A 27,255-nucleotide genomic window follows, 5' to 3' on the forward strand; every position below is an offset into this window, starting at 1 on the left:
AGCAAGCTCAATCACAGGCTCAAGAATCATTCTTGATTCTGCTGAGTTGAGGAATTATTCCTTTTCCTCCAAACTCAACTCCTAGCTCATGACTTTATTCCCGGTGACACTGAGGAAGTATTAGCAGAAAAAGCTTCCGAAAGCTTCCACCATCACATGAATCCTCCCCACACAGATCTTCAGATTATCTCCTCACCTCTTCCTCAAGATGAATTCTCCCATGCTCCAATCTAAGGTCAAGTCACAATTGAGTCCTTTATTCCTGCTCAGGGGAATATACTCAAACAATTCCCTCAAGCCTCACCATTATTTTTCCTCTCTAATTCATTGCAATTAGCAAAAAATCATGATGCAAATGATCTTACCCTAAGTAACAACAACCAAATCTCTCTTGACCCTACACTCTCCAGCTACTGCCTCATGTCTCTGCTATCCTTTACAGCAAAACTCCAGCACTCAGACTCCCATTCATCTCCTCTGTTCTCTCCTGAAACCCCTCCAATCAGGCATATCATCACCACCACTCCAATGAAACTGTTTGTACCAAGATCACCAATGGCCCAGTCTCTCACTCCTCATCTTACATGACTTAGCACAGCACTGGACACAGCTGAGCACTCTATCTTGAAACATTTCCTGCACTTGGCATCTACCTCCCTGGCTACTTCTCAGTCTCCCTAGCTAGTTTTTCCTCATCTCTCTGGTATTTAAACGGAATGCTCCATGATTATCCGGGACCTCTTTGCTTCTCTGTGCCATCTATTAACTCCCAAATTTGTCTCTCCAGCCGGACCTCTGCTTTGAACTTCAGATGGCATATCTAACCACCAACTAAAGGTCTCTATTTGGATGTCCATGAACACCTCAAAGTTAACATCCTCCAAAAAGAACTCCTAATCATGACTCTCAAATCTGCTCATCTTGCAGCCTTCCCCATCTTAGTAGATAGCAACTCCATCTAACAGGTGCCCAGGACAAACACCTTGGAGCCACCCTTCATTCCTCACCACATATGCAATACTATTGTCTTTACCAACAAAATCAAACCAGAATCTAGCCACCTCTCACCATCTCTACTCCTATAATCCCGGTCCATACCACCATCAACACTTACTTAAATTAATGCAATGGCCTCCTAAATGGTCTACCCGCTTTAGTCTTTGCCCCTCAAGGTTAATCCTAAACATAAAAACCAGAGTGATCATGTTAAATTCAAGTGTCAGATTAATTCACACTTTTCCTCAGAATCCTTTAATAGCTTTTCATTCATAGTGAAGCTAATGTCTTCTGACTGGCTTACGAAGCCCCACACAACCAGGAAGCCCTGTTAGCTTCAGATGTCATCTTCTACCTTTCCCTCTTACTCACTCCGACCCATCGAACCTGCCCTCCTTTCTGTACCTCGATCACATCAGACTTATTCCTGTCTCAGGGCCTTTGCCCTCGCTCTTCTCTCTGCCTGGAATCCACTTTCCATCATATCCCTTAGCCTGTTCCCTCGTGTAACTTGTTCCTAAATGTTATCGCGGTGACACTTTCCTGGCTGGCCTATTTAAAACTGAACACATATTTCCATCACTTCCTATTCCTATTTCCTGATTATTTCTTCTGTAGCACCAAGTAAGAGATCTCTGGAGACAGTCTTCATGGGTTCGAATCTGACTCCAGCATTTATTAGCCATATAATACTGAGCAAATTACTTCTCTGTCTTATCGCTCAGTTTCCTCATTAATGAAATGGGGAAAGTAATAGTCCTGAGACTTCACAGGACTGTTATGAGTCTTACATTAATGAATAGGTTTAAAAACACTAAAAGTACTTATAAATATTAGTTTAACTATTTATCATCTATCTCTCTCACTAGAAAGTTAGTTCCCTAGGACACTTTTATTTAATGCTGTATTCCCTGTGCTTAAAACAGGGTCTGACAATGTTAAAAAAAATATTGACTAAAAAAATAAATAAATGCATGTTTCCCTTTTTTAATTCAATTCAGCACAATTAGGTTGGGCTGGTTTTGAACTCAATTACTGACCCTCTACGTGGTATTTATTTCCCATTTCTTCTTGAGCCCACCTATAGCATCCTTATAAATGGAAATCAAATCCTATTTTTATATATGAATTTTGTTTTTCTAATTCTCACCCTGGTTAGCTGATCTAATTATACCTTTGACCATGTCCGTTTACCCTAGATATTCCAGGCTCTAACTTCCACTTCCCTGTTAGGATTAATCCAACCCCCCCACAATGCACTCTCTCCCACTGTTTCTCAGAGAGGAGATAACCATTCATCAAATCACCTGAAGAAGGAACCCAACTTGTAACAAAAATCCTCTGGGTGCTTCTTACAGATACTAGGACCCACTGGGTCCAGCAGACAAGTAATTGTCACTTTTTGCCTGTTCACCACAGAACCCTTTGAGAACCAATGACCAACCCAGTGATAAGTCTACTCATTCCTAATGTTCTCAAGTTGTCCCATTATTGCCGTCTTAAATGGTCGCAAACGTTGATCAAGTAATCTAGACAAGTTTAACACTGTAGGAGGCAAATATCTTCCCTTTAAATACATAATAAATGCTAATTAAAATATCAAGGCAATAAATTAAATATTGTGCATTAGAAAAAAACAGTCCTTTCTTTTTCAATAGAATCTCATTTAATCCTGATATTTACTTCAAACAGAAATAATACAAGGAAACCAAAAAGGACAAGTTTGGAGTTTGACAAATTCAGATTTTTTTCAAGGATCAGAAACACAAACATACCTGATAATTCATGATGGCACGTAAACACATGATGCAGACATGCACGTCATCCTTCTTACTCACTAATCTTGAATTTTTCAAGGTTCTTCTGCTTGGCAAAGTATTATATCTACAAATAAAAAGGGAAACTTCTATAACACTATAGATTACACTCTTAGCATAGGCATATGCACTTAAAAAAAAATGGATGTTGCTCTCTACCTTTACCTGCACCAAATTGAGGATTGCAGCTCAAAACCACCAACCATAAAACCATCACCACAAAGCTATTTCCGTACATTGGGAGGACCATAACTGTGTGCACTGGTCATCATTTTTCAGGCCAGATACCCATGGGTAATGAAACTCAATTTCACGCAACCATATAACAAATCAGACTGTACATGGGATTCAACAACAGTTCCCAGCTCCTACTGATCAGTAGGCCCAGCAAGATTTGCAGAGGTGATCTGAGGCAACATGCATGCAGATTGCATTTGCCAACAAGTGAACAGGTGAAACTTAGCTCACCTATAGACTTCCAATCTTTGACACTGTTTTAACTGCACCTTCCCATGAGTGCTCTCTGGAGTCCAGGATTCAGAGTTCAAGCCTAGGCAAGGTCATATATTAGCAACTTTGATACCAGCCTGTGATACTAGACCTTAATGGTATGCACAGCCTTAATAGCATACAAATGCCTCCACAGCCTGATCCCTCACCTACAGCCTGGTATGGCAGCTGAAACTTGGAGGAAAATATGCTCATATTTCGCAGGATTGAGATGTTTCAACGTTGGATCCATTCTAGAGACCCTACATTGCTAAGCTGTGGTAGTTCTCTCTGGGGAAGTATGAGCCTGCAAGTAGTAAAGAAGTGAAATGTCAAGTAACAGGTGCAATTGGAAAACGTGACAAGGCTAAAGGCGTCTATGTGAGCTGTAAATGACTGCCTCTGAAGACAGTCTCCTCTGCAACTCCGAGCCTGAAATGTAGCCAACTGTCTATAGTTTGCTATAGACAGGGTCAATGACAGAAGTGTCCCACAAAATAAGACATAGCCCTTCCTTCTTGAACTGAACTAATTAGAACTTTAAGGAAGTTATGATTAACATTGTTTTCAAAAGTCCCCCAGGTGCAGTCTAGGAGTTGAAAACCGAACTGACAGTTTTGCCTGAAACTGTTCAGCTCATTTAAATTTTATTTTCTATTAAAAAACCACCAAATGGAAGAAAGATGATTCTTTCACATGAGCCCACTAATGAGCCAAATACATTTTTGATAATACTTCAATAAGTCCCTTGCCTAATATACCTGAATATTTAAAATCTGTTTGTCCATCATGCCAGTTATAAGACAAATGCTTTACTCAAGGATTTCCCACATTATTCACACTGGGAAATAGAATTTCAGCAATGGAAGTTGGCCTAATTCATTTTTGAGTGCAAACACGATATTAAGGAAACAAATTCAGATTTTGATGTGTGTAAGCCCAACTTCAACATCTAAAATATGGCTTTAAAATATGTCACTGTGCCATAACCCTGGCTGAAGCATGACTGCTAACACACTTGATGGAGTGTGCACAGAGATTGGTGCACCTTCAAAAAAATAACCACACACCAGTCTGACCCAATATATGTGACCTTCTTAGTCTACATCTGAAATTCTTTCCCTTCCTCTACCATTCCTATTTTAACCTCGGTTTTGTGTTTATTGGAATCACTTGTTAGGTGTATAATAGGTGATTAGAGGGGTAACTCTCATTATTAATTAAAAGCAATTACTACCAATGTAAAAGTGTTTAAGGGTTTAGAGAGAAAGAAATTCGTGCATGGGTAGGGTCCCTAGGCCTGGCCGGCGATCAGGGCCGATCTGCAGGGCCCCCACTGGCACCCATCTTGGCTGGCTTGGTGCTGCCCACTTGCCAGCCCCACCCCCCCCCCACCGCTGCCAGTCGCCTCCCTCTGCGGGGCGACCAGCGGGGCGATCGGGGGGCACCTGCTGGCACCCACTTTGGCTGGCCTGGGGCCTGTGGGCTGGGGACAGCTCCTGCGTTGAGTGTCTGCCCCCTTCGTGGTCAGTGGGCATCATAGCGACCAGTCGTTCTGCAGGTCATTCCATGGTTCGATCAATTTGCATATTAGGCTTTTATTATACAGGATAGTAAACAAAAAAGGCTTCTCTTTGTTGTAGTAGGTGGCAAATTTAAACATGTTTAATATGAACTAGCACATGCATACTTATCAATATTTAAGGAGTTTAGAAAATATACAATATATAAGATGCCACTTAATAAAAACAATGTATTTCCTTTATTAGTGACAATCTGTTAAAAACAATACAGCTAAGCTTTTTACTAAAGTGCATGGTATTTAATCTAAAACTATTTTTCTCCAATTTTTGTTCATGCCAAAATAGAGTGGGTATTAAAGGCAACATTTGAACTTACGTTTAAAATCATGACATTACAATAAATACAAAAGCACCACCACAACTAATAAGAACAAAAATCATAGCAATGACATCCAAAGAGATCTGTGATTTCATTTACACCAACCTTTCCTGATACAGATGAGAAAAATGAAGCCCAAAGAAGTCAGCTCCTCATAGCAAATAGAAGGAAGAGATGAGATGAGACCAGACCAGATCCCACATCTCCTCACTGGGATTCAGGGCAGCCACTTTCTACAAGTTGCTCTCAGACTGACTCACTGACACAATCTGCCCGGTTATCACGTGAAAAAGCTACCACCCACAGTCATACGTGCTGAGAAGTTCCTTGCCAAATGTTCCCATCCTGTCATCTTGGCAGCATTTTTGGCTTTGGTCCTCCATGGGTATCATTCTCCCAGTGGTCACTTCACCACTACGATTAAGGCTTCATTTACTGTACTGAGTATAGCAGCATCTGAGCATCTTCAGAACACAGTGGCCAATCCACTTGCTAAGAAAAGTTTTCAAATCTTTATCCTCTATCACTAAACAGGAAAGTGAGAATTTTTTTTTAAATTAATAGGAAATTTTGGTCTATACTATATTTTTGAAACACTCATTTGAAAAGAATCTTCTCCCATTAAATAAATGTACCTGATTAAAGTCACAGCTCTTTACCTCTGCAAATACAATATTTGCCAAGGACTTAGTTTAGGGCAGTGATGGCGAACCTATGACACGCGTAGCCATTTCTGATGACACGTGGCCGCTGAGGTGGCTGCATGCCGAGGATGAAACATTTGCGAAATAATGTTTTTCCCTCAAAGTGACACACTACCTGAGTTATGCTCAGTTTTTTGGCGAAGTTTGACACACCAAGCTCAAAAGGTTGCCCGTCACTGGTTTAGGGTCACCTTAAACCTGCACGGTTAGCATGTACATTTATCTACTCTTCAGCATTCATGTTTTGTTGAATTTGACAATCTATATAGTAAGATATTTGGTTTATTTGCTTTATCATCTGAGTCACTTATTACACCTTTTTTCTTTTTTGAACAGGTTTTAAATTCAGCTGCAAAGGGATACTATTCAAAAATCCCATTCCCATGAAGCTGGTTTTCATGAAGTCCACCAAGTTGACGCCAAACTACCAACCACAACCAGTTGCATTAGGACTAACAATTGATGCATCCCCTTCACCACAACAAAGACACCTGGACAAGGTGAGAACTGGCCTCTGGGGCTCTCTACCAGCATAAAACATCCAACAAATCTCTTGTTGAAGCTCCAGGGTTTGTTTTACTGAGCATTTACTGTTTATGTGAGAGTCTAAGTGCTAAGGGAAAATGAAGGATAAAGATGTTGCTTTGGTCCTCAATGCCTTACCATCTAGGTTAGAAGCAACAGATGATTACTATCAAAAGCCCTCGTATTACAATGTGCTTTGTCCACACTCCAGCCCCTGCCTACCCTGTCTGTCACATACACATTATAAATATGTAAAATAAACTCAATAACAATACACACCCCTGCAAAGCACAACATGTTGGAGTGAAGGCAGTCACACCTTCTCAAAGGAGAACCTTTTTTTGCAAAGCATCACACTTAAAATCCCCATACAGTCATCCTTTTCTGAATCAAGCCAGACTTAACTGAGTTAATATAGACTTACGCTTGGTAACTGTCTTTAGGCATATGAAAGTTGTTTTCAAATGGGCTCTCATTCAAGAAATAAATATAAAAGGAATGAGATGAGTATCATGGAGGTGACATGACAATGAACACAACTGAACATGAAATATTACCAATGGCGATTCAAAGCATACCTGTCTTATGGTTCCTTGAATGGCGAAATTACAAGATACTTCTGTCTATATGTAAAATGCTCGAATATCATGTAAGGAAAAATATCCTGTAAGTAAATTACATCTAGAAAATTTGTACTTTAGAAAATTAATTCTAAGGCTAAAAGCAAGACACCCATGAAAAACACACATGGTGTCAGAACAAGCCAGAGGAAAATCATTTGGGCAAAAAATGAAAAAGGATCCCAAGTCAATTTTATAGAAAATATCCCTTTATTAACTTTTGGTCAAGAATATGTTTGTATATTTTCAGAAAACAACTCCGAGACCATGTGGATTCTCCAGCCATGAAGACAGAAGAGAAGCAGTCCAGAGATGGAAGACGCTTACGTCGCCTTGCCATACTAGCAGTTAGCAGCTGTGCGTCACTGAAGGTTGCCCAGGACCAAACCAGAGAGGGTTGGACCTGCATTACCACCATTTGTCCACCACCCAAAACTGAAATATCATTGCTGACATGTACACATAAGGAACGGTTTGACATTGAAATTGGATCTCAAAAGAACTGTTGGCCCAGAAAGAAACTCACTATAGACTGATTCATTTGCCTTTCAGCATAACCATTATTGCTTGTCTCGTTTTCGGTTCTTATAAGTGTATTTCTAGTAGCACATGATCTCACTTATCTAGGGGAAATGATTAACAACATAGACTGATGAACAAGAACAGACCCAGAAACAAGGAGGCATGGATCAGACTGTCAGGCCTCAGAGGGAGGGTAGGGGAGAGTGGGGGTAAAGGGGAGAGATCAACCAAAGGACTTGTGTGCATGCATATGAGCCTAACCAGTGGTTAAGGACAACAGTGGGGTGGGAGCATGCGTGGGAAGGGGTGTGGGATGGGAATGGGGGATGAGGACAAATATGTGACACCTTAATCAATAAAGAAATTTAAACAAAAAAATAAATAAAAATAAAATAAAATGCTCTACAATAGATGTGAATTACTTCCCAAATAAAGAAAAAGAACACTGCATAAAAAACAAACTATTGTGGATGGTATAGGTTTAGATCCCCCTAATACAGAGGGCTGGCTGGGGAATCCTATCTAATGAAGAGGGAATATGCTAATTGACCCTCACACTGTCGCAAAGATGGTGGCACCCAGAGCCAATAAGGAGAGAATATGCTAATTTACTGCCCCGCCCTCAAAGATAGTGGCACCCACAGCCAATAAGGAGACTATGCTAATTGACTGCCCTGCCCTCAAAGATAGCGGTGCCCACAGCCAATAAGGAGGGAATATGCTAATTGTTGCCCCGCCCTCAAAGATGGCGGCGCCACAGCCAATGAGGGAATATGCTAATTGATTGCCCCGCCCTCAAAGATGGTGGTGCCCACAGCCAATAAGGAGGGATTATGCTAACTGACTGTCACTCCCAAAGATGGTGGTGCCCACAGCCACAAAATAGCAGCACCCAGTTCCCTCAGCCCCCTTAGCTGCCCAGGGCCAGCCCGAGGTGCAGGCAAGCCTTGGCTGGTGGCTGCCCAGCTGCCCAGCTGCCCAGGACCACCAGATGCTCAGGTAACCAGGGCTGGCCGAGGTTTGCGCTGCCAGCAGTGACAGCAACAGAGGTGTGATGGGGCGTCACCTTCCCCTGATCGTTGGGTCGCCTCCTGCCCCTGAGGGCTCCCGGACCGTGAGAGGGGGCAGGCCAGGCTGAGGGACCCCCCTCCAGTGCATGAATTTTCATGCACTGGGCCTCTAGTGTCACCATAATGCTTTTCCCATTTCAATCACCGGGCGGGATGTTTCCTAGAAGGCCTCTGAGGTAGAGAGCTGCTCCTGATCTACCCTCATAAAGCACAGGTTAGGGTTTCTGTGATGAGGCCCAAGCCCACCACAACACATGGAACAAAAGAAACAAGTATCACCATCAGAAAAACGAGACCTTAAAAAGCCGATTCCCTGGTGCTGGGAATGTCCACCTGGAGGTCAAAAAGCCAGAAGACAATGATGAACAGTTTCTACAGAAAAAGGATGAGGGTAACTGTAGGGCCACAAAATTCTACCAGGTGTATGCGTCGCACTGATTCCCTTAGGGAGCACTGGGAAATCACAGCAATAATCAGCCACCAATTAAAAATTCAAACAGCTCAAAAGAAACTAGTCATAACTGCCAAACACTGTATGTACATGGTGCTGTTGCATAATCATATTAACACAAGTAGATATAATTCAACATACTATCTTTGAGAGGGTATGTAAGGCTGCCTGCATCCGGTTCTACAACACAACCCTTAGGGCTAAGCTCTCTTCACCTTTCACAAGCACTAATCTATTTGAATACACTTTCCACAAAGACTTGAGCTTTACAGGAATTAAGCTGGTGACTCAGTAGGAGGTAAGGGTAAACTAATACCCTTGTTCTAATCACATGTTCTGTTTGACAATTACATAAAGTAAAAGCAGTCCCTATAGTATTTCCTTCCTGAAGCTACTATGAAACTACAGATAGAGACTATTTGAACCGAGCCAGACTGAGACTGTCCTCCAGTTCACAGGGGTCTATTAAAAATGCCAGGCAGCACCGGTGCCTGCCTGGTACCCTATGGATAACTGAGGCCGATGAGCTTTAGTCCTGTGCCAAGTAGTACGTCTTGAGTGTTCCCAGACTCTGTCAACAGCTCATGGTGCGTGTTACTTTAACTGACACTGGAAATTGGCTTCTTCACTAGTAGTTCTCAGGACTCATGGTACATCCCAGCTTAACCTGTAGGACAAGGAGGAAGAAGGGGCTTGGAAAGAGCTTCAACACCATTCACCCCCCTCCACTGGCCGCCAGGCCAACGGTCTGCACTGTGATTACAGAGCTACTGGCTTTCAAGGCTACCGCGGAACTGAAGAGGGAGGGAGGGGAATAGTATAAGTTAAAACACCACAGAAATATCTGTTGGTTCACTTGTTTTCCCCAAATCGATGCTTCCCAGATTGCAGAAAAACTTTTATTTCCAGAGTACTAAAAGAAGTTAGTTCTGGCATACTTTTGACAGTTTTCTTACTGCTTTTATGGATGAGAACACATACAGAGGTCCTTACTCCGCTGTTTTCACTGACATCCCAGGAGAGACATTTAGAGAGAATCTCCTGCCCAGTGTATCCGTTCTGAACCGTAACAATTCCTTCAAGCTGATGGGAACAGGTCGAACGAGATCCTGAAACAACTCGGTCTCTCTGGTGTGTCAGGACAGGCTCCCTGAGATGTGGGGATCGGAGAAAACTCCCTGGATTCCCAAGGGAAAAACAGGGGAATGAAATATTTATGGAGTGGCTGTGACCCAGGCCTGGACCACTGGGGCAGGCTAGCTAAATCCTGAGACACCCTCTTCCCCCAGACAGGCAAGCAGAGCTTTGGGGCTCTGAAGCCTGGACTTAACAGAGAGGTTTCCCAGAGGCAGAAAGTAGCCCTGGGTCTAACTTTTGGAGCTCCTGCCTTAGGTAGGAAAAATAACGAGGAGGAGTTCCTCAGGGCTGTTTTTTGAGGTCAAGCATTTTGAGAAAATTCCATTTATTAAGAGGCCATTTTCACAGAAACCTTATAGGAAACGGATACCACCACATTTCTCAGGCCCTCTTCTCCATCAGCTCTTGAGAATTGCCTATTATCTTGTCAAGCACTGGGCTAAAATGAAATGCTACCCCGGCATTCAGAGATGAGACACTGTCTGGGAAGGGCTGCCAATTGGAACTCAGAAAGTTCCGTGAACATGGAAGGAAACACATTACAAAACTGACCTTAGATCAAAACCAAAGAGTCATGACTCCAACCACTTGTATTCATTTTATGCACCGGTAGTTATACATACATGAAATAAATGAAGAAAGTATAAATTAATGCTAGTATGAGTAAAAGCCATTTTTAAAAAGCAGTATTTACAAATATCTGTTAGATAACGTACAGAAAACATTTCCTATTTGGGGCAATGGCTGCCAACTGCCAACTGAGCCTCCTGGTTCGTGTGCGGCAAACAATCTGCTGAGGGGCAGGCAGTGAGCAGCTCAGCCTGCACCGCACTGGCAGCAGGTGCTACAAGGCAAGAAGGTAGTTTATTCTGAAAGCCCTTCAGAATGACTGATGGATGAGCGCCAATCACCAATAAGCCGGCTTATTCTGATAAATGACAAGGCAAATAAAACCTAAATGTTTGATTCCTAAAAGCACATACACATGAAAGGGCAAGGCCAACAGAGGGAAGGCAGGGAAGTAGCTCCCTTGCATTTGCCTGACTACAGATTAGACATGTAGGAATTCCTCTTGCCAAGTGTATGTTAGTAGCCTGCACTACGTCTGATGCTCCTCAGAGTTCTGGTTACAGTCCTGTTTGGCTGTCCTTCCACCACTCTTCATTGTCAGGGAACTACAGCAATTCTGTTTGGGAATGTAACAGACAAGTGGGACTACATAAAACTAAAAAGCTTCTGCACAGTAAGAGGAAGAATTAGAATGAAAAGGTAAGCTATGGAATGAGAGAAAATATTGGCCAAATACCTGATATGGGCTTAATATCCAAAATACGTAAGGAAATCTTAAAACTCATCAGCAAGAAATCAAGTAACCCCATCAAAACATGGGCAAAGGACTTGGATAGAATTTTTCCAAAGACACATAAATGGCAAAAAGATATATAAAAAGATGCTCATCACTAATGATCAGGAAAATTCAAATCAAAATCACAAGATAACACCTCATCCCAGTATAGATACTTGCAAAAAAAAAAAAAAAAGATTAGTGCTGCTGATAAGATTGTGGAAAAATGGGAACTCTTGTGCACTATTGCTAGGAATAAAAATTGGTACAGCCACTATGGAAAACAACATATGAAAGTTCCTAAAAAAAATTACAAATAGAAACTGCTATGATCTGACCCACTTCTGAGTATTTATCCAAAAAAATAAAACTAGGACCTCAAAGACATATCTGCACTCCTGTGTTTATTGCAGCATTATTCACGATAGCCAAGATGTAGAGAACCTACCTAAATGTCCATCGACACATGAACAAATAAAGAAAATGTGGTAAGTACACACAATGGAATATTATTCAGCCTCGAGAAAGAATGAGAAAGGAAATCCTGCAATATGCAGCAACATGGATGAACTTGAGGGCAATGGCAAAATGGCCCAATTAGAGAAGGCCAAATGCTGTATAATTCTTTTTATATGAGGGATGTAAAATAGTCAAACTCACAGAAGCAGAGAGTAGAATGGTGGTTGCCGGGGCGGGGGGAGGAGAAGAGGGTATAAAGTTTCATTATTCCAGGTGAATAGGCTCTAGAGATCTGCTCTAAAACGTGTGCCTATAGTTAACAATACTGTATGGTACATTTGAAAATTTGTTTAAAAAGTACATCGCATGTTAAGTGTTCTTACCATATTAAAAAGCAAAAGCAATACATTAAGAAACCAATGATGATAAATTTAAGAAGGAATAAGTAATGTATCTATGATAATTCTGGGGGTACAAGAAAAAGACTACTACTCATGAGCAAACACTAGATTTTGTTCAGAGATCTACATCTGCAAAGCACCAAACAGTAAACCCCAATATGGAAGCTGCTGTTCACCCAACGATTCCTTGAAATAAGTCTGATCACACATATGTTGTCTTAACATATGCTCATATCTAGATATGTTCTTTCTTTTTTTTTTCCATGCAGAAGTTTATTTAGAAAGTCACAGAGGTAGAAGTGAGCTGTGGAAGAAGTGAGCCAGCTGGGCTGTGTGGGCTCAGGAAACAAGTTACAGAGGCAAAAGAAGGGCCCTTGAGGCTTTGGAGAACAAAAGGCAAAGAAATCATGCCTGGGGAAGAAGGGAAAAAGGTGCAGGTGAGCTGGAGAGAGAGCACACTGGACATTTTCTTGGATGTGTGTTATGTACGCGTCTGCCTCTCCCTCTAATCCTGTATTAGCCACAGAGAATATATTACTGCAGAACCCTGAATGAACATTTCCTGAGCTGACCTAACCAGGCTTTCCAAGAGTCTGGGGGGAAAAAGGGGGTATTTCAAAAATCTCCTGTGAAGCTTCCATTGCCAACATTTGTGAGATTTGTCATTTCTCCAGGAAAAAGAAAAGTTATATATATTTTCTCTTACAAAACATACTTTCAAACAATCTAACTATTCAGATATCAAACTACTATCTACCTATAAATAAAGAATAATAATGAGAACTACCTTGGAAGCTAATAAGGGTTCGACCCAACTGGAATGCACTGCCAACTGGCTCTGTCACATCATTTGGCACAACTGTACTAGCCCTTTATGGTTCCCAAGTCTGGGTTAATAGCACTCTACCAAGATTTGGCATTTTAGGTTTCATCTTTCTTACCCTTCAGACACGGCGTCACTTGGGTATACTTTTTCTATCACTTAAACATAAAATTTATGATACTGAAGGGAACAAATGAGTCGAGCACTTTTCTATTGCCAAAAGAAACAGAGCTTAAGGAGGTGAATCCGGATAGTTCACGTGGGAATAAAGGGAGAGAGGGAGACAGAGACAGAGAGAAAAGTACACAAAACTCCTAACGAACTTTTTTTTAAAGTCACTGCCATTTTCTGTTCATCTCCATTCCCCCTTATAGGACCAAATGGCATCTAGAACAGAAGCCGTAAATCAAAAGGTCTCCGTACATGCTTTTTGAATAGAGTAAGTGAGTGAACAGTCTTCCATCATATGAATGGGAGCCATTGCTGGTCTTAATTTTCTGGTTTTTCATTATATTCCCTTTGTCAAAGGCATGTGCTACGAGTGGCTAATTAATCAGGAAGCATCCCTATGTGAAGTATGCAATGAAGCCATCTATCTCCTGTGACCTTTAGATAGAATTATTTCTGTTTATCCCAAATTATCTCCTCTTCTCATCAACCTTCAGTAAATCATTACCATTGAACTAAAATGACAGTTTAGTAGCTTGGCTTTCAAAATATTACATAAACTGGCTCTAAACTACTTCCAGCCAGACTCATCTATTCATTGTTTCCTAAACAAACCACATGCAGTCTTACCACTCAACCGCTGCTCATACCACCTCCCTCCTCCTCCCCTTTCCTAGTCACACCTCCAAGTCTTACTCACTGTTACTTTATATCCAGACCACACCCTGAATCTCCCATAGGTCCTGCTGCTCACACTGGCCTCTCAAGTTTCCTATCATTAGTTTTGGTTATATTCATATGATGCTTGCCGTTTGCGTGTGCATAAACACACACAAACATATCTACACTCCTTTCTCAGTCAAATCATAAAGACACTATGACAAAGTGGAAAGAAGTCGGAAGACTTTGATTATAAATCCTGGCTCTGCCACTTACTAGCTATGGATAATTTCCTGAGCATCAGCTTCCTCAGCTGTAAATGGGGCTAATAATCCTTGACTACCTCCCAAAGACTTTATGAAGACATAGTAACGTAAGGATGAACAAGTCCTTTATCAGTCATGAATCATATACAAATATATTATTTAATGTATCTTTCTGTATCCTCAGCACTTGGCAGAGTATCCTACGCATATTAAGTATGTAATAAATCTTGCTGATGAAAGTACCAGACCACAGCTATAGAAATCTGCTGAGTCATCTTCAGTGTTTCCCTCAACCTATACAGTTAACATTTACTGACGACTCACTGTTGTGCCAGGTTCTTTACTGGAATTGCTAATTTAATCTCACAACATGTGAGGCAGATCCTGGACCCTATCATCTCACTGATCTGAGAATCTGTGAGATAGATCCCCAACAATGCATTGGTTCGGTGACTTGTTTTTCCATTTCCGTAGAGCCTTTCTCAGTTGGTTTTTTCTGCTGGATCAAAGATATAATAAAGTGGCCCTGGCTGGTGTGGGCCAGTGGTCAGCACAATAAAGGGTCTCAGGTTCTATTTTCAGCCAAGGGCACATATACTATACCTGGGTTGCAGGTTCAATCTCGACCCCAGTCAGGGCAGGTGCGGGAGGGAGCCAATTGATGTGTCTCACATTGATGTTTCTCTCTCTCTTCTCCCTCCCTCCCCCCCCCCCAATTTCTCCCTCCCTCCCTTCTACTTTCTCTAAAAATCAATGGAAAAAATATCCTCAGATGAGGATTAACAATAACAGAACACACACACACACAAGATAGAAAAAAGTGAAGTTAAACTCATAGCAGGAAATGCTGGACAAATCTGTCGGGTATGGTGCACCCATAAGCTATATATAATTAAAACTGTCACCATTTTCACTAGCAGGGCCATTAAAATAAACCCCAAGTTGAAAACGTGGAAGGTCCATTCTTAACCCAAGTATACCTTTCTCTTTTTACAATTTCAAATAAAGAAATACAAAAATCAGATACACAACAACCCAACACTTTCAGTTGTTTTTGCTTACAATGTGCCAATAAGTAAAATGGAAAGTTTGTAATTGCATATTATTTTTGCAAAGTCTGAAAAATTTAGAAAGTCTTTATTTTATAGATCGTTATTTCATTTTCTGCAACCTCAGATTTTCATCAGGTTAAAGAGTGTCTTCAACATTTCTCCTCCCTCAGAAATAAAACTTGCGTGTTTCCTATGATGACTGTCTCATTTTTCTTTTTTCTTCCTCACCTGTAAATGGGGCTAATAATCCTTGATTACCTCCCAAAGACTTTAAACAGTATTTTCTTTAATGAAAATCTTGATCAACAGCTTATCTATGAGAATAATTTTAGATATGTTTTTCTTTGCAGTTTCTTCTCCTTTAAGTTGGCATCTATCGAAATAGATGGGATTCTTCTATTCTCGGAAGGAGCTAAAGCCCCTCCTGCAGGGTACAACAGACACCTTGATATGAAAACAATGTATTTACTGGGAGGGAAAACCATCCTATAAACCAGCAGGCAGGATAATGGACTATGGAGGTTGGGGTCTGGCCACCTTACTCCCAGTCCTGCCTCGTTTACTTACTGTTTAATCCCACACAAATTGCTTTAACCACTAGAAGACTCAGTTTCCTCCTGGGGAAAGTAACAGCTATCACACAGAGCACTGTGAACAGTAAATCACAGAAGGCTCTTAGAACAGTGCCTGGCACACAGTGGACACTCAATAAAACTGTAACAAAGCTATCTATATCTTCATGTCCATTTTAAATACTTTAAAAAATTACTCCCCTATGCTCAGCAGGCCTGGCTCAGTGGTTGAACATCGACCTATGAACCAGGAGGTCACGGTTCGATTTTTGGTCAGGGCACATGCTCAGGTTGCGGGCTCGATCCCTAGTGGGGGGCATGCAGGAGGTAGCCAGTCAATGGTTCTCTCTCATCATTGATATTTCTATCTCTCTTTCCCTCTCTCTTCCTCTCTGAAACCAATAAAAATATATTTTTAAAAAATTACTCCCCTAAAAAACGTTGCCAGGAATGAGATTATTGCATTAAAATGTATAAACCAGCACATAAATTTGAACTATATCTCTTCATATGAATCCACTATGTATATAGGCAGTAAGAGTCAGACAATGACTGTTCATTAAATGCCATTCCATGGAGTTAATAATCGCAGGAAAACAGTAAAATCTGTTCTAGGGAATCTTAGGGAAAAATATTAATAGGAGTTCATATCTTAAAGGAAATGCAGATCTTGTTCTCCTCACCACAGTGGGGAAGGTCAGTCGGGGTGACCTCCCAGGTCTTTCCAGCTTTGCATGTCTATGACCCAACCACTCCTCACATAGCCCCCCACCCCCACACAAAGCCTCTGTCCTGGAAGGGGCAGGTTCTTCCCTCTTTCCCAAACGTGCCCGATCTTTGATGTAAGAATTCTGCTCACCTCATCCTCTTTCACTTTACCTCCCCCTGGGAGAGCCTTCCCTCACCCTGAGCAGCAGCTCTGGCCATCACCCCAAGTTTAAATCTGACCCCTTCCTCCAGGCTCTTAGTTTCCCACCTCCTGCATCTGAATTAATGCACTCTTTGTTTCCAAAAATCTAGTGTGCACATACGTGCATATATAAGTCATTTAATTTAGCTGGATCTGTGGTCACATTAACAGAAATCTATCGTAACTGAAGGCACACCAGGCTCTGATTTAAAAAACAACACAATCCAGGTTTCTACTGCATCAATATCAACATTTTTACTACTGACCAAGCTGACATACAGAATCGAATAGTTGATAAAGGTGAAGGTCATGCCATAAAAAGTTTAATAATCCACTTAAAATAGTTAAAAAATAAAGTCTGAATACAGAGAGCAGATTGTGCATCAACATTAGAGTGTTTTTCCTTTTCTTTAACCAAGCCCCATTTATAAAGTGTTTTAAATTTCTTAAAATTTCATTTCTTCTTCCAAGTTTAACTAACCCTTTTTTACCAATCTACATTATTATCTGGAGATTGGGATAAGGGAACTGAATTCTGCTTTGGATATAGAAGACATATTCTAGTCAAACAAAGCCAGAATAAATCATCTCTACAGAAAATGAATTAATATCCTTTCTTTCTTTAAAAAAACACCCCTGTAATATTAAAAAAAAAAAAGTAACATACTTTACTAGTAAAGGTTTAAATTCTTAAAATGAGAATTCATAATATGATAACAGAGCATATCCAAGTGGAAAAGGCAGTGGGCACATCCAGTACTGGGTGAGGGCGCTAAGCCATGGGGTTATCATATTATAACGTGGAGAGCAGTTGCAATGCCCTGCCACCATGCACTACCAGCTCTCTTGGGCGTCATTTTCACCCGCGACTTACGAGATTTTCCGGTTTGAAGCCTCATCATCAGTGTGTAAACTGAAGCTGCTCCAGAGGCAACAGGGAGAGAGGCAGCTCTGGTGGCATTTGAACTGAAGATACTCAGGCAGAGAAACCAATCTGGTGGCGGTGCACGAGGTGAATGGAACCGGAAGAAGAGGAGACAGTAGGAACAGAAAGGAGAAAGCAGAGGAGGAGAAGACAGTCAGAAATGTGATGGCAGAATGAAAAAAGAAGGGCCACTAACAGAAAGCCAAAAGGTGAAGGCAATGTGGGGATCAGAGAGAGAAAGGGGAGAGAGGAAGGAGGAGGAAGAGAAAAAAAATGTAAACAACCTTTGGGTATATGAAAAGCAACATGTACCATATGCCTGTACATCTGATTGCTGTTTTTATAAATCACAGATGCTAGCAAGTGACCAAATACAGAATTAGAATCTAGGCACAAATCCATGAACCTCAAGAGCTGGAATATCATTGATACGCACTGTTTAACAACAAAAATCAAAGCTTCAGGTCAACAAGTTTCATGAAAGTTACTGCCATAGTGATTCTCTTGAGTGACTGGAACCTGGGGAGGAAATTCCATTGTTCTGTTCCTGAGTCTGACACTGCTCAAACACAAACAGAAGAAGGTGATGCTGGTTTCTTAGTTGGTCATCTTCAAGCACACCTGCCAACCGGAAATGCCACATACTTCCCGAGTTCCTCAGAAAAGCATTTCCATCATGTCCATCTCTCTATATTTTTGGTCTATTTTTCCAATTTAAAGTGAATTCTAGCAGGATCTACCTGGACCCAACCATGAAGTAAATCAGAAATTGATGTCCCTGTACCATGCCTTCCAGGGGCCAGGATTACAACTCTCCTTGGACCTGGGATGTTTCCCACATTTTCCTGACTCTCCCACTCTACCAGAAACAACATGAGCTCCTCAAACAGTCTTTAATCATTCAAAAACAGGCATAATGAATTATTAATCAAGAAATGAATCCTTGTTAGGGTAGAGCTAGCCAATAAATGCTCCTTTCTAGGTAAGAAATGATGGAAAAGCAAATTAACATCTAGTTTGTCCATTAGATCTCTCATATATAGTTATAACTATACTAATGGTAAGAATTTCCATTCAAGTACCAAGGTGATTAGGGAATTCTTTAGGCACAACTGGCCTTTCTTCAACTTCTAAATCAGCCCACATATGTCCCTGTCTACATGTAAAGTTGATGCAGACTAGCAGGTTATAGAGCCCTTGGCCTAATGCAAATACCTCAAGATGAATTAAGACACTGCTCTTCATTATTATTGAGTCACTAGAGGCCCGGTGCATGAAATTCATGCACTGGATGGGGGAGGGGGGGTGTCCCTCAGCCCAGCCTGCACCCTCTCCAATCTGGGAGCCCTTGAGGGATGTTCAACTGCCGGTTTAGGCCTTATCCCTAAACTGGCATTCAGACATCCCCCTCACAATCCGGGACTGCTGACTCCTAACCACTTGCCTGCCTGCCTGCCTGCCTGCCTGATAGCCCCCTAACCACTCCCCTGCTGGCCTGACACCTAACCTCTCCCCTGCCGGCATGATTGACACCTAACTGCTCCCCTGCCAGCCCAATCACGCCCAACTGCCCTCCCCTGCAGGCCTGGTCCCCCCCAAATGCCCTCTCCTGCAGGCCTGGTTGCCCCCAACTACCCTCCCCTGCAGGCCTGGTCACCCCCAACTGCCCTCCCCTGCTGGCCATCTTGTGAAAACATGGGGGCAGCCATCTTGTGGTGGCCATCTTGTGACAATGTGGGGGTGGTCATCTTGTGATGACGTGGGGGCGACCATCTTGTGATGACGTGAGGGCAGCCATCTTTGTGGTGGCCATCTTGTGACAACGTAGGGGTGGCCATCTTGTGACAACATGGGGCTGCTATCTTGTGATGCAAGGGTGTGAGAGTCAATTTGCATATTACCTCTGTATTATATAGGACTCTAAACCCATTAATATTTTTGGCATTTCCAAACCAAAAAAAATCTGAAAGGTTGATTGGAGGCATCATATTCAAACATCAAATCCTTCAGCAGAACTGAATTTCATTAGAGGTTAACTTCCCATGACCAAAAACCCAAGTCGAAGGGACTAGAAGTAATTAAAAGGCTACCAGACATGGAAAGCCTAAAAGTCCCACATTCGTTGGCTGCACCCGGACACGTGACTCAACTGCAATGACCCGGTACCCACAGTGACCTTACACACTGACAGGAACAAAGTCCATCTGCGAGGTAAAGCCTGAAATAAGTGAGATAAACTCTTTAAGATAAAAAGCGTAAGCAACGTTTGGGAATGTGGGGCTTCCTAATAAAAATTTGTATTGAACTCCTGGAACATAAAAACCTTTCTGAATCTGGATGTCTCCGTCTTGGCAGGCAGTTTTGACTTACACACCCATGGACAGTAACTCTAAGTACAGTGCTTGGCAAATTATAGAAGCTCAAAAATATTTTCCAGTGCGTGAATGACTGTTCATTCATGATGAGTGGATGAACAATTCAGTGATACTATGCCCATTAGTGATACAGGTGGTCGGCACCCACCCTCCCTTAACATGGTGGTATTTCAGCCAGGAGAGACGGGAGAAGGAACCCTTAGAAGGAAACAGAAGATTGACAGGTGACCAAAGAAACATGCTTAAAGGCATCTCATCAATAAAAATGATCACTACATTCCATGCCTGTGACTAAGAAGACATCTCACAGAACACTCACGTGAGCTACCACTGGAAGAGGGGAGGGGGGCAGCAGGGTACGAACATCAACAAGGTGTTCTAGAAACTCTCACATCTCAATGTGCTGCCTCTACCCAGAAAACAGAGCCTCAATCATGATGTCAGCATCTCCCTGGTTCCAGAAAAGCATGTGCCTGTGCAGAACCCTCTGCTGTTGTGCCCTATGCAGCAGAACTTACTCTCTGTGCTGAATGAAGGGATGGTGTTTCCTGAAAGCTACCTAATGCTACAGAGCATGGCCCCATTGATGACCTCAGGAACACGCGAAGAAACTTGCATTCTGAAATGACTGGAAATGGAAGTGCCACGTGGCAAGATATAGCAATCCATGGCCCAGGGTCATCGCAGATGCGAGGGGCCCCGCTGTCCCTGTGGATTCTACCACCTGTGCCTCCCTCCTGGTTCAAGAAACTCACCGCAGTGCAGAATGTCTTCCGGAGCGGGACACACTGTTGCCCACGGGGGAGGGCAGGTTGCTGCCTCTGTGCAGGTCCTCGATGGACCTACTCCAGGGCTTTGATTTGTCCACCGAGCTCTCCACGGTGCTTTCCACGCTGTCAAAGTCAAAACTGAAACAAAAGAGAAATGCCACGAGAGACTTAGAGAGTCCCATTTACACAAACACATGGATGTGCATAACTTATTCCTTTTATATGCCTGCACCTTAATCTGGGTAGTCTTTGCAAACAAACTAACAAAAACTAAAAGGGAAATACAAAAGAATGTCCATGGACTCCGTGGTAGCTTCGAAAATACAGAATGGCAAATACTGGGCCAGGCAAAGTAGCTGAACAGCAGCAAAAACTAAATAGTGATGTATCTGCATTTTACTATAAAGTTTGCTAGCTTACCAATTGCCAACATTGCTCAGATGGGAGGTGGGGGAGGGTGGAATTGTACAGATGTCTTCATTTTGCTTTAACACGTCAATATGTTGGGCTTATACTAATTTATTCCTACCCATCAATTTTCACTGCGCATTTTCTCCTAGTGTGTTGGCAAGTGTGCTTTTCCAACCATATGTGATACATTACTCGCAAACTTATGAATTTGCTTTGATTTTGGAATAGCTTCCCAATGTGGTGCTCTTTAAAGTAGGGCTGTTGTTTCTCTGACATTTTTGAGGTTATTACTCATGTTAACCATGTTAGAATAAATGGCAAGTTAAGTCACTCGGTCTTGTATAATTTTAGGGGTAGCATTTTTAGACAGACAGACCTTTGAGTTCTATGTATTTTCCCCTCCCAATGTCAGAAGCTCTGCTTTCCCCCAAAAAGTAGTTTATCAATTGTTTCTACCCATAGTTCCACCAAGCAACACCTGATCAGATAGAGAATAAACAGAAGGCAACTATAATTAATATCATCTGGAAGATCTTGGAGGCTATCACAGAAGAAACAGCACCAATACATATTGGAAATAATGAGTATGACTTTTTATGAAAAAGTATGACTTTTATAAAAAGTATGATGGCCAAAATAAAATATTTGGTTAGAACAGTCATCTGTAAACCAGGTGATGTTCTCCATCTATTAAGTATTAATCCAGATGTCACAGGCTGGTATATATAATGGCATTGAATTGGTCTGACAATTCTGTCATGCCTTAGGAGTCAGGAAACACTGCTGAACAGAAAAGAGGTGGAAGCTGAGAAATCAGATAGATCCCTGAGTACTAAAAACAGAAGTCTATAATTGAGATAGGAGAAGGTAAGGGGACATTCCAAGGTCGCTCAAGTCTGCCCCACTCTCTCCAAGTCTCTCTGCAGCCCCCACGTCATTCAGCTGTCCAGCTCTCAGGTTCCTTTCGGCTGGTCCCCAACTCTCACACAGCAGCAAAAGGAACCACCATGGTGATTCCTGAACCACCATGGCTTTAGGGGTGGAGCCTGAGCCTGTTGTTTCACATTCCGTGGGCTAGGAAGTTGTCACAAGCCAAGGAATAGCAAGGAATTTTCCAGCCCATTAGTTTCAAGAAAGAACATAAATTATGTGTCTCTATATAATTTGTCATCTAATTAATGCAAAAGAAAACCAAAACTAATCAGCACAAATGTGAAGCCAAAGCAAAAAAAAAAAAAAAGATTGGGAAGCAAAAGCTCTGAGTTCTGATCTTTTGTTGGGTTTGATCTTCTGCCACAGACGAGAATTCCCTCCTGGTGGCATGGCCTTTTCCCGTGGGTTTTATGTAGGGGTACATTTGGAAAAGCTGGTTCCAAAGCTCTATTGTGATGTAGAAAAAAGGTAAATTACAGCAAACATACAGCACAAAGCATACCATTCTTTCCATTATTCCTGATGTTTCTTAGCCCTTCCTTAATTCCATATATAATCTTCCAGATTATAGAATATGCAATAGAGTACTATTATTGGTTTGTCATATGATATGAAGAGCAAAAGGAGATTAGCAGTTTTGATATAGTGGAGATAAGAAACAACCTTTGGAAGGGTATGCTATAAAAACTAAGTATGCTATAAAAACTAAGATTATATTTCAGAGGACACTTTCTCAGGAAGATAAGAACCTGTGTTTTGGTTTTTCGGACTCTATTCCATATATAAAAGTTATCAAAGCTGAAACTCATCAAGCCAGTTTCAGTGAATTCTTTAGTTTCTGCATGTATAAGGTAGGAATAATTATAGCTTTCTCCTCACAAATTCTCAAGGAAGTGATAAGGATAATAAGATAAAATAGCATCTGGTTAGGTCTTAAGACTTTATTGGAGTGAGGCAATATAAAAAAAACAAGTGATTGCTTTTAAAAGAATTGAGGGGGGGAAATAACACCTGAGCCATCATGTCTTCCAGTAAATTAAAAATACAATACTATTTCTCAAGATGTGTGAGAGCATATCTGTGGACACAGAAATATTTTTTGATTAAAGGAGGAAATGTGGAGAATAGAATATCTCATTCAAATGTACTTCTCATTCCTGTTGTAAATCTTTCCAGAAGTGAAGCGAATAGGAAAAGCTCATGAACGAACAAAAACTAGGTTAAATAAGTTACTTTTTTTCTTCTTTGCTCCAACTTTGTCCCCTTCACCTTTATGAAAGGCAAGTCCATACAAATACATAAAAGTAAAAAGGGCAAGCCTCTTGTTCACCACTTCCAGCCTGCTATTCATTTCTGTATTTACTAGCACATGCTAATACACATATATACGTAATTTATTAAAACAAAAAGGGAGTCACTCTCCTGTATCCTGCTTTACTCACTCAACAATATATCATACACCTCTCTCAGTGAGTGCTGGAGTATTCTACCTTATGGATACATGTGACTTGAGCACTAAACAAAGTAGTTCTTTTTAAAATAAGGACTCTTGAAGGGTAATTTTTACTCCGCTGTTTTACTTCTGCCGTAAAAGCATTCCTAATAACAATTATGGGATTTGCTTTGAGCTGTGTGAATAGAAACAAGCCTCCTTAGACCATAGCACATCTGCTTCTGGTTTTCCCGGCAGCGCGGGGTGTAACTGTACCACTGAGCTGCATCTTCTGTGACCACATAAAATGCAAAAGAAACAAGCCAAGTTTTACTTACGTTACCGCATACTGCGCAAACGACAGATACTCCACCAGGACATCGAGGCCTTTGTTTTCTTCATTCAAAAACTCTCTGACCCATCTGTTGGGGGGAAAAAAATTATGGGGGAGATTCGTCACATGCTCTGCCACGAAAGGCCACGGTGAAAACTTTTGTTTTTCCACCACAAACATTCATCGCCTGAAAGGAGAGCAGTAACTAAGGAAGCCTAGACTCTACCACACCAGGTAGGAGCTTTCAGGTAGAGCAACCAAGAAAACCGCCACATTTCAATGTGCAAGAATAGCGGTCCGGAGGCATCTGTGGGCCTTCTTTGAATTTCACTGCTCAAGAGACTTAAGATAACCCCTAAGAAACTTTCTAAAAAAAGGCCCTTGCTAAAATGCACTTTTTCCACCATAACTGATCCCCAGCCCGCTTGCTACCGGAGCCAAGACTGCACGGGGAGGGAGGCGGACGGGGGACATGACGACATAACCACTGAAATCCAGGCGCGAGGCCAAATCCACATTCGACTCTTTTCTTGGCACACGAAGCTGCAGAAAACGCTCCCCCAGCCAATGAGAGGCCCGTGTTTACGGGCTTCTGGAAATTCGATAGGGATGATTTGCTTAACTTTTTCCACGAATGTTAAAACCTTTCAAGAAGTTGCAGACACCGCATACCATCATCAGAGTTGAGACGTGACCAATACCATGTTTCTCAAAAATCCTTTTGAAAATAGAGATCACCTGGCATCTGAGTGGTGGGCTTGAATGCAGTTCCCTGGCTTTCTTTTACAAATTTTTATTCCTTTTTCATAATCATTCCAAGAGATGAAGTCGGCTGGTCGAACAGAACTCTTAGGTACTGGAGATAAAACAGCTGTTACCCCACCTTCCAGGGTTCCCCAGGGCGTCCATCATCAGAAAACATGGGATACCCCGTGAAGCCTTCACTAGAGTGGAAACTCCAACCAATAATATCGGCTACTATCACAGAAGTGAAAAAGGTACATCGGCCAAGGGCATTCCAAAATGGTTGCCTCTTCCATGCCCGAGGCCCAGCAGGCGTGGGCCCGAGAGCTGCCACGGGAGCTGGTGAACCGTTGGTCAATCCTGCCACGTGTTCTTAAGGATGAGCAACCCTTTGAGGTCTCTGTCTTAAAAGAAGAAAAAAAATCTGGAACTCAGGATGCCTGCTTTCTATTTTTGTTTTTTGGAGGGTATTTTCTTTGTTTTTGTTTTAGCCTCACAGTTCATTCTTCCTTAAAAAAAAAAGTTTTTTAAATTGATTTGAGAGGAAGGGAGAGGGACAGAGAAAGAGAGAAACATCAACGATGAGAGAGAATCATTGATCGGCTGCCTCCTGTACGCCCCTACTGGGGATCAAGCCCACAACCTGGCATGTGCCCGGACTGTGACCTCCTGGTTCATAGGTTGATGCTCAACCACTGAGCCATGCTGGCTGGGCCATTCTTCCTTTTAGTCCCGCCCTCTCCAGGATGTAATCTCATGTCTGTAGGTGGTTCCAGGAGGCAGCAAGGTGGGGAAAAAAGACGCTGGCCTCAGATTTTTCCCCAACAGCCTCGGGCAGACTATCACAAAATGTATGCATTTAACATAGCCACACGCAAGAAAGTTACATTTAATCTTCAAAAGACCTGGCGTGGCAACCCTGGCAAGGAAACACACCACCACTGGGCCCCACAAAGTGGCTCTGTTATGGCAGCTTACCCAAACTAACAGGGCCGGTTGCTGGTCAGGGCCGAAGTTTCATTCCAAAACCACTGCACACACAACCTCACAGCATCTGCTACTAGATACTTATTTTCATTTGATTTATTTTAATTGGGCCCTACACAACGAGGCCTCAGGAGAGAGTGGATTTTTTAAGCACTGATCATTAGAAGCTTGGAAATAATAACAGATTTTTTTTCTTTTTACAACTGGTAGGGGACTAAAGAAAGGCTAAAAGTCACTATGAAAATCAGATGACTAGCTACAAACACCTTGGCTTCTCTCAGGCCTCTCCGATGGCCTGACCTATGGGCGCTGACCACACCATCTGAACGGGCCCTTGGGGTGGGTCACAGCAGGGAGCCCCAGAGCTGGGCATGGGGGTCATCTTTATACAGGAAATGTCACCAACGGGTCCAGGTTTTCCAGGGCAGTCTCGGCTCTCCATAACCTCAGTGGCCACGGGGAATACTCTAATGTAGGAGTTGAGAAAAACAGCCACATAGGTCCTTCTGGTTGATTTTCCAGACACAGCCTCTAAAAAAGTAGAGCTGGTCCAGGACACTCAGAGGACCTGTCATTGCCTCAACCACTGTCACAGCCATCTCACTTGAAACTTCAGCTGCACAGTTAGACAGACGTGAGCAGAGCAAGGGCGATGGGGCAGGTACAGAAGGCCATCCAGGCAGGAAGCCTAGCATCGGACAAAGCTGGGAAGACAAGGACCTTGCCCCCAGACCCCCTGATCTTTCATATTGCTGGTCATGCAGCTCGGACCCTCCAGGACAATGAGGTTCTGACCCACATCAAATACATCTAGGCCTCAGTTGTGCTTCAGCTCCAGGCCCAGAAAAGCAGGGAAACAGACAAGTGAGGCCAGGGCTGGCAACAGGACCGGCTGCATTGATTAATGACCAACCAATCAGTGGAGACCATGAACTGAAAGGGCACACCTGGAAAGTTGATGAATATTCTATTGGGATCCTCCCCTGCGCCCTCCAGATAAATACCCTCAAGACAAGAACCCCGTGCCTCTCTCTCAAAGGAGCAGCCTCCTTCCCCACCCCCACCCCCACCCCCCAGCAGTGTTTTCCTGGCCCCTCCCTTTCTCCTAAGCTCCAAGGGCCCTTCTTTCCCCTGTGTAGCTTGTTTCCTGAGCCCATTTCTTCGATGGCTCACTTCTTCTGCCTCTGCAACTTTAAATAAACTTTCCCTTATCGTCTGAAGAAAAAAAAAAATGGAAAAAACGTTCAGCCACAAACTGGATAGGAGGCAAATGCCTCAGAGATAATGAATTTTAAAAAAGGAAGGAAGAGAGAGGGAAGAAAGGGAAGGAGGTAGGAAATAGCCAAGCACAGCCAGAGCTTCAATTCTCTTGACTCAAAATGCTAATATGCATCTAGTCTGATGTAAGGATAGACTATTAATTAGCTTCCCTCCAATCCAAAGTTCTTATCAATA

The 27,255-nt window shown here is 42.3% G+C and overlaps 1 protein-coding gene across 4 annotated transcripts in view; it reads right to left on the bottom strand.

Moving 5' to 3' along the window:
• Positions 1-27,255, bottom strand: part of FMNL2 (formin like 2) — a 304,070-nt gene that overhangs the window by 60,952 nt on the left and 215,863 nt on the right. For 3 of the 4 annotated variants that reach the window (XM_079782217.1, XM_079782219.1, XM_079782218.1), the window contains exons 5-7: positions 24,074-24,157; positions 20,945-21,097; positions 2,772-2,880 (exon numbers count right to left, since the gene is read on the bottom strand). In XM_079782217.1, coding sequence (XP_079638343.1) covers positions 2,772-2,880; positions 20,945-21,097; positions 24,074-24,157 — 346 coding nt within the window. Of the gene's footprint in view, positions 1-2,771; positions 2,881-17,763; positions 17,884-20,944; positions 21,098-24,073; positions 24,158-27,255 lie in introns of all 4 variants that reach the window. The other variant, XM_079782220.1, reaches the window with a different exon arrangement.

Source organism: Cnephaeus nilssonii (assembly GCF_951640355.1).
Source record: "Cnephaeus nilssonii genome assembly, chromosome: 10".
Lineage (NCBI taxonomy): Eukaryota > Metazoa > Chordata > Mammalia > Chiroptera > Vespertilionidae > Cnephaeus > Cnephaeus nilssonii.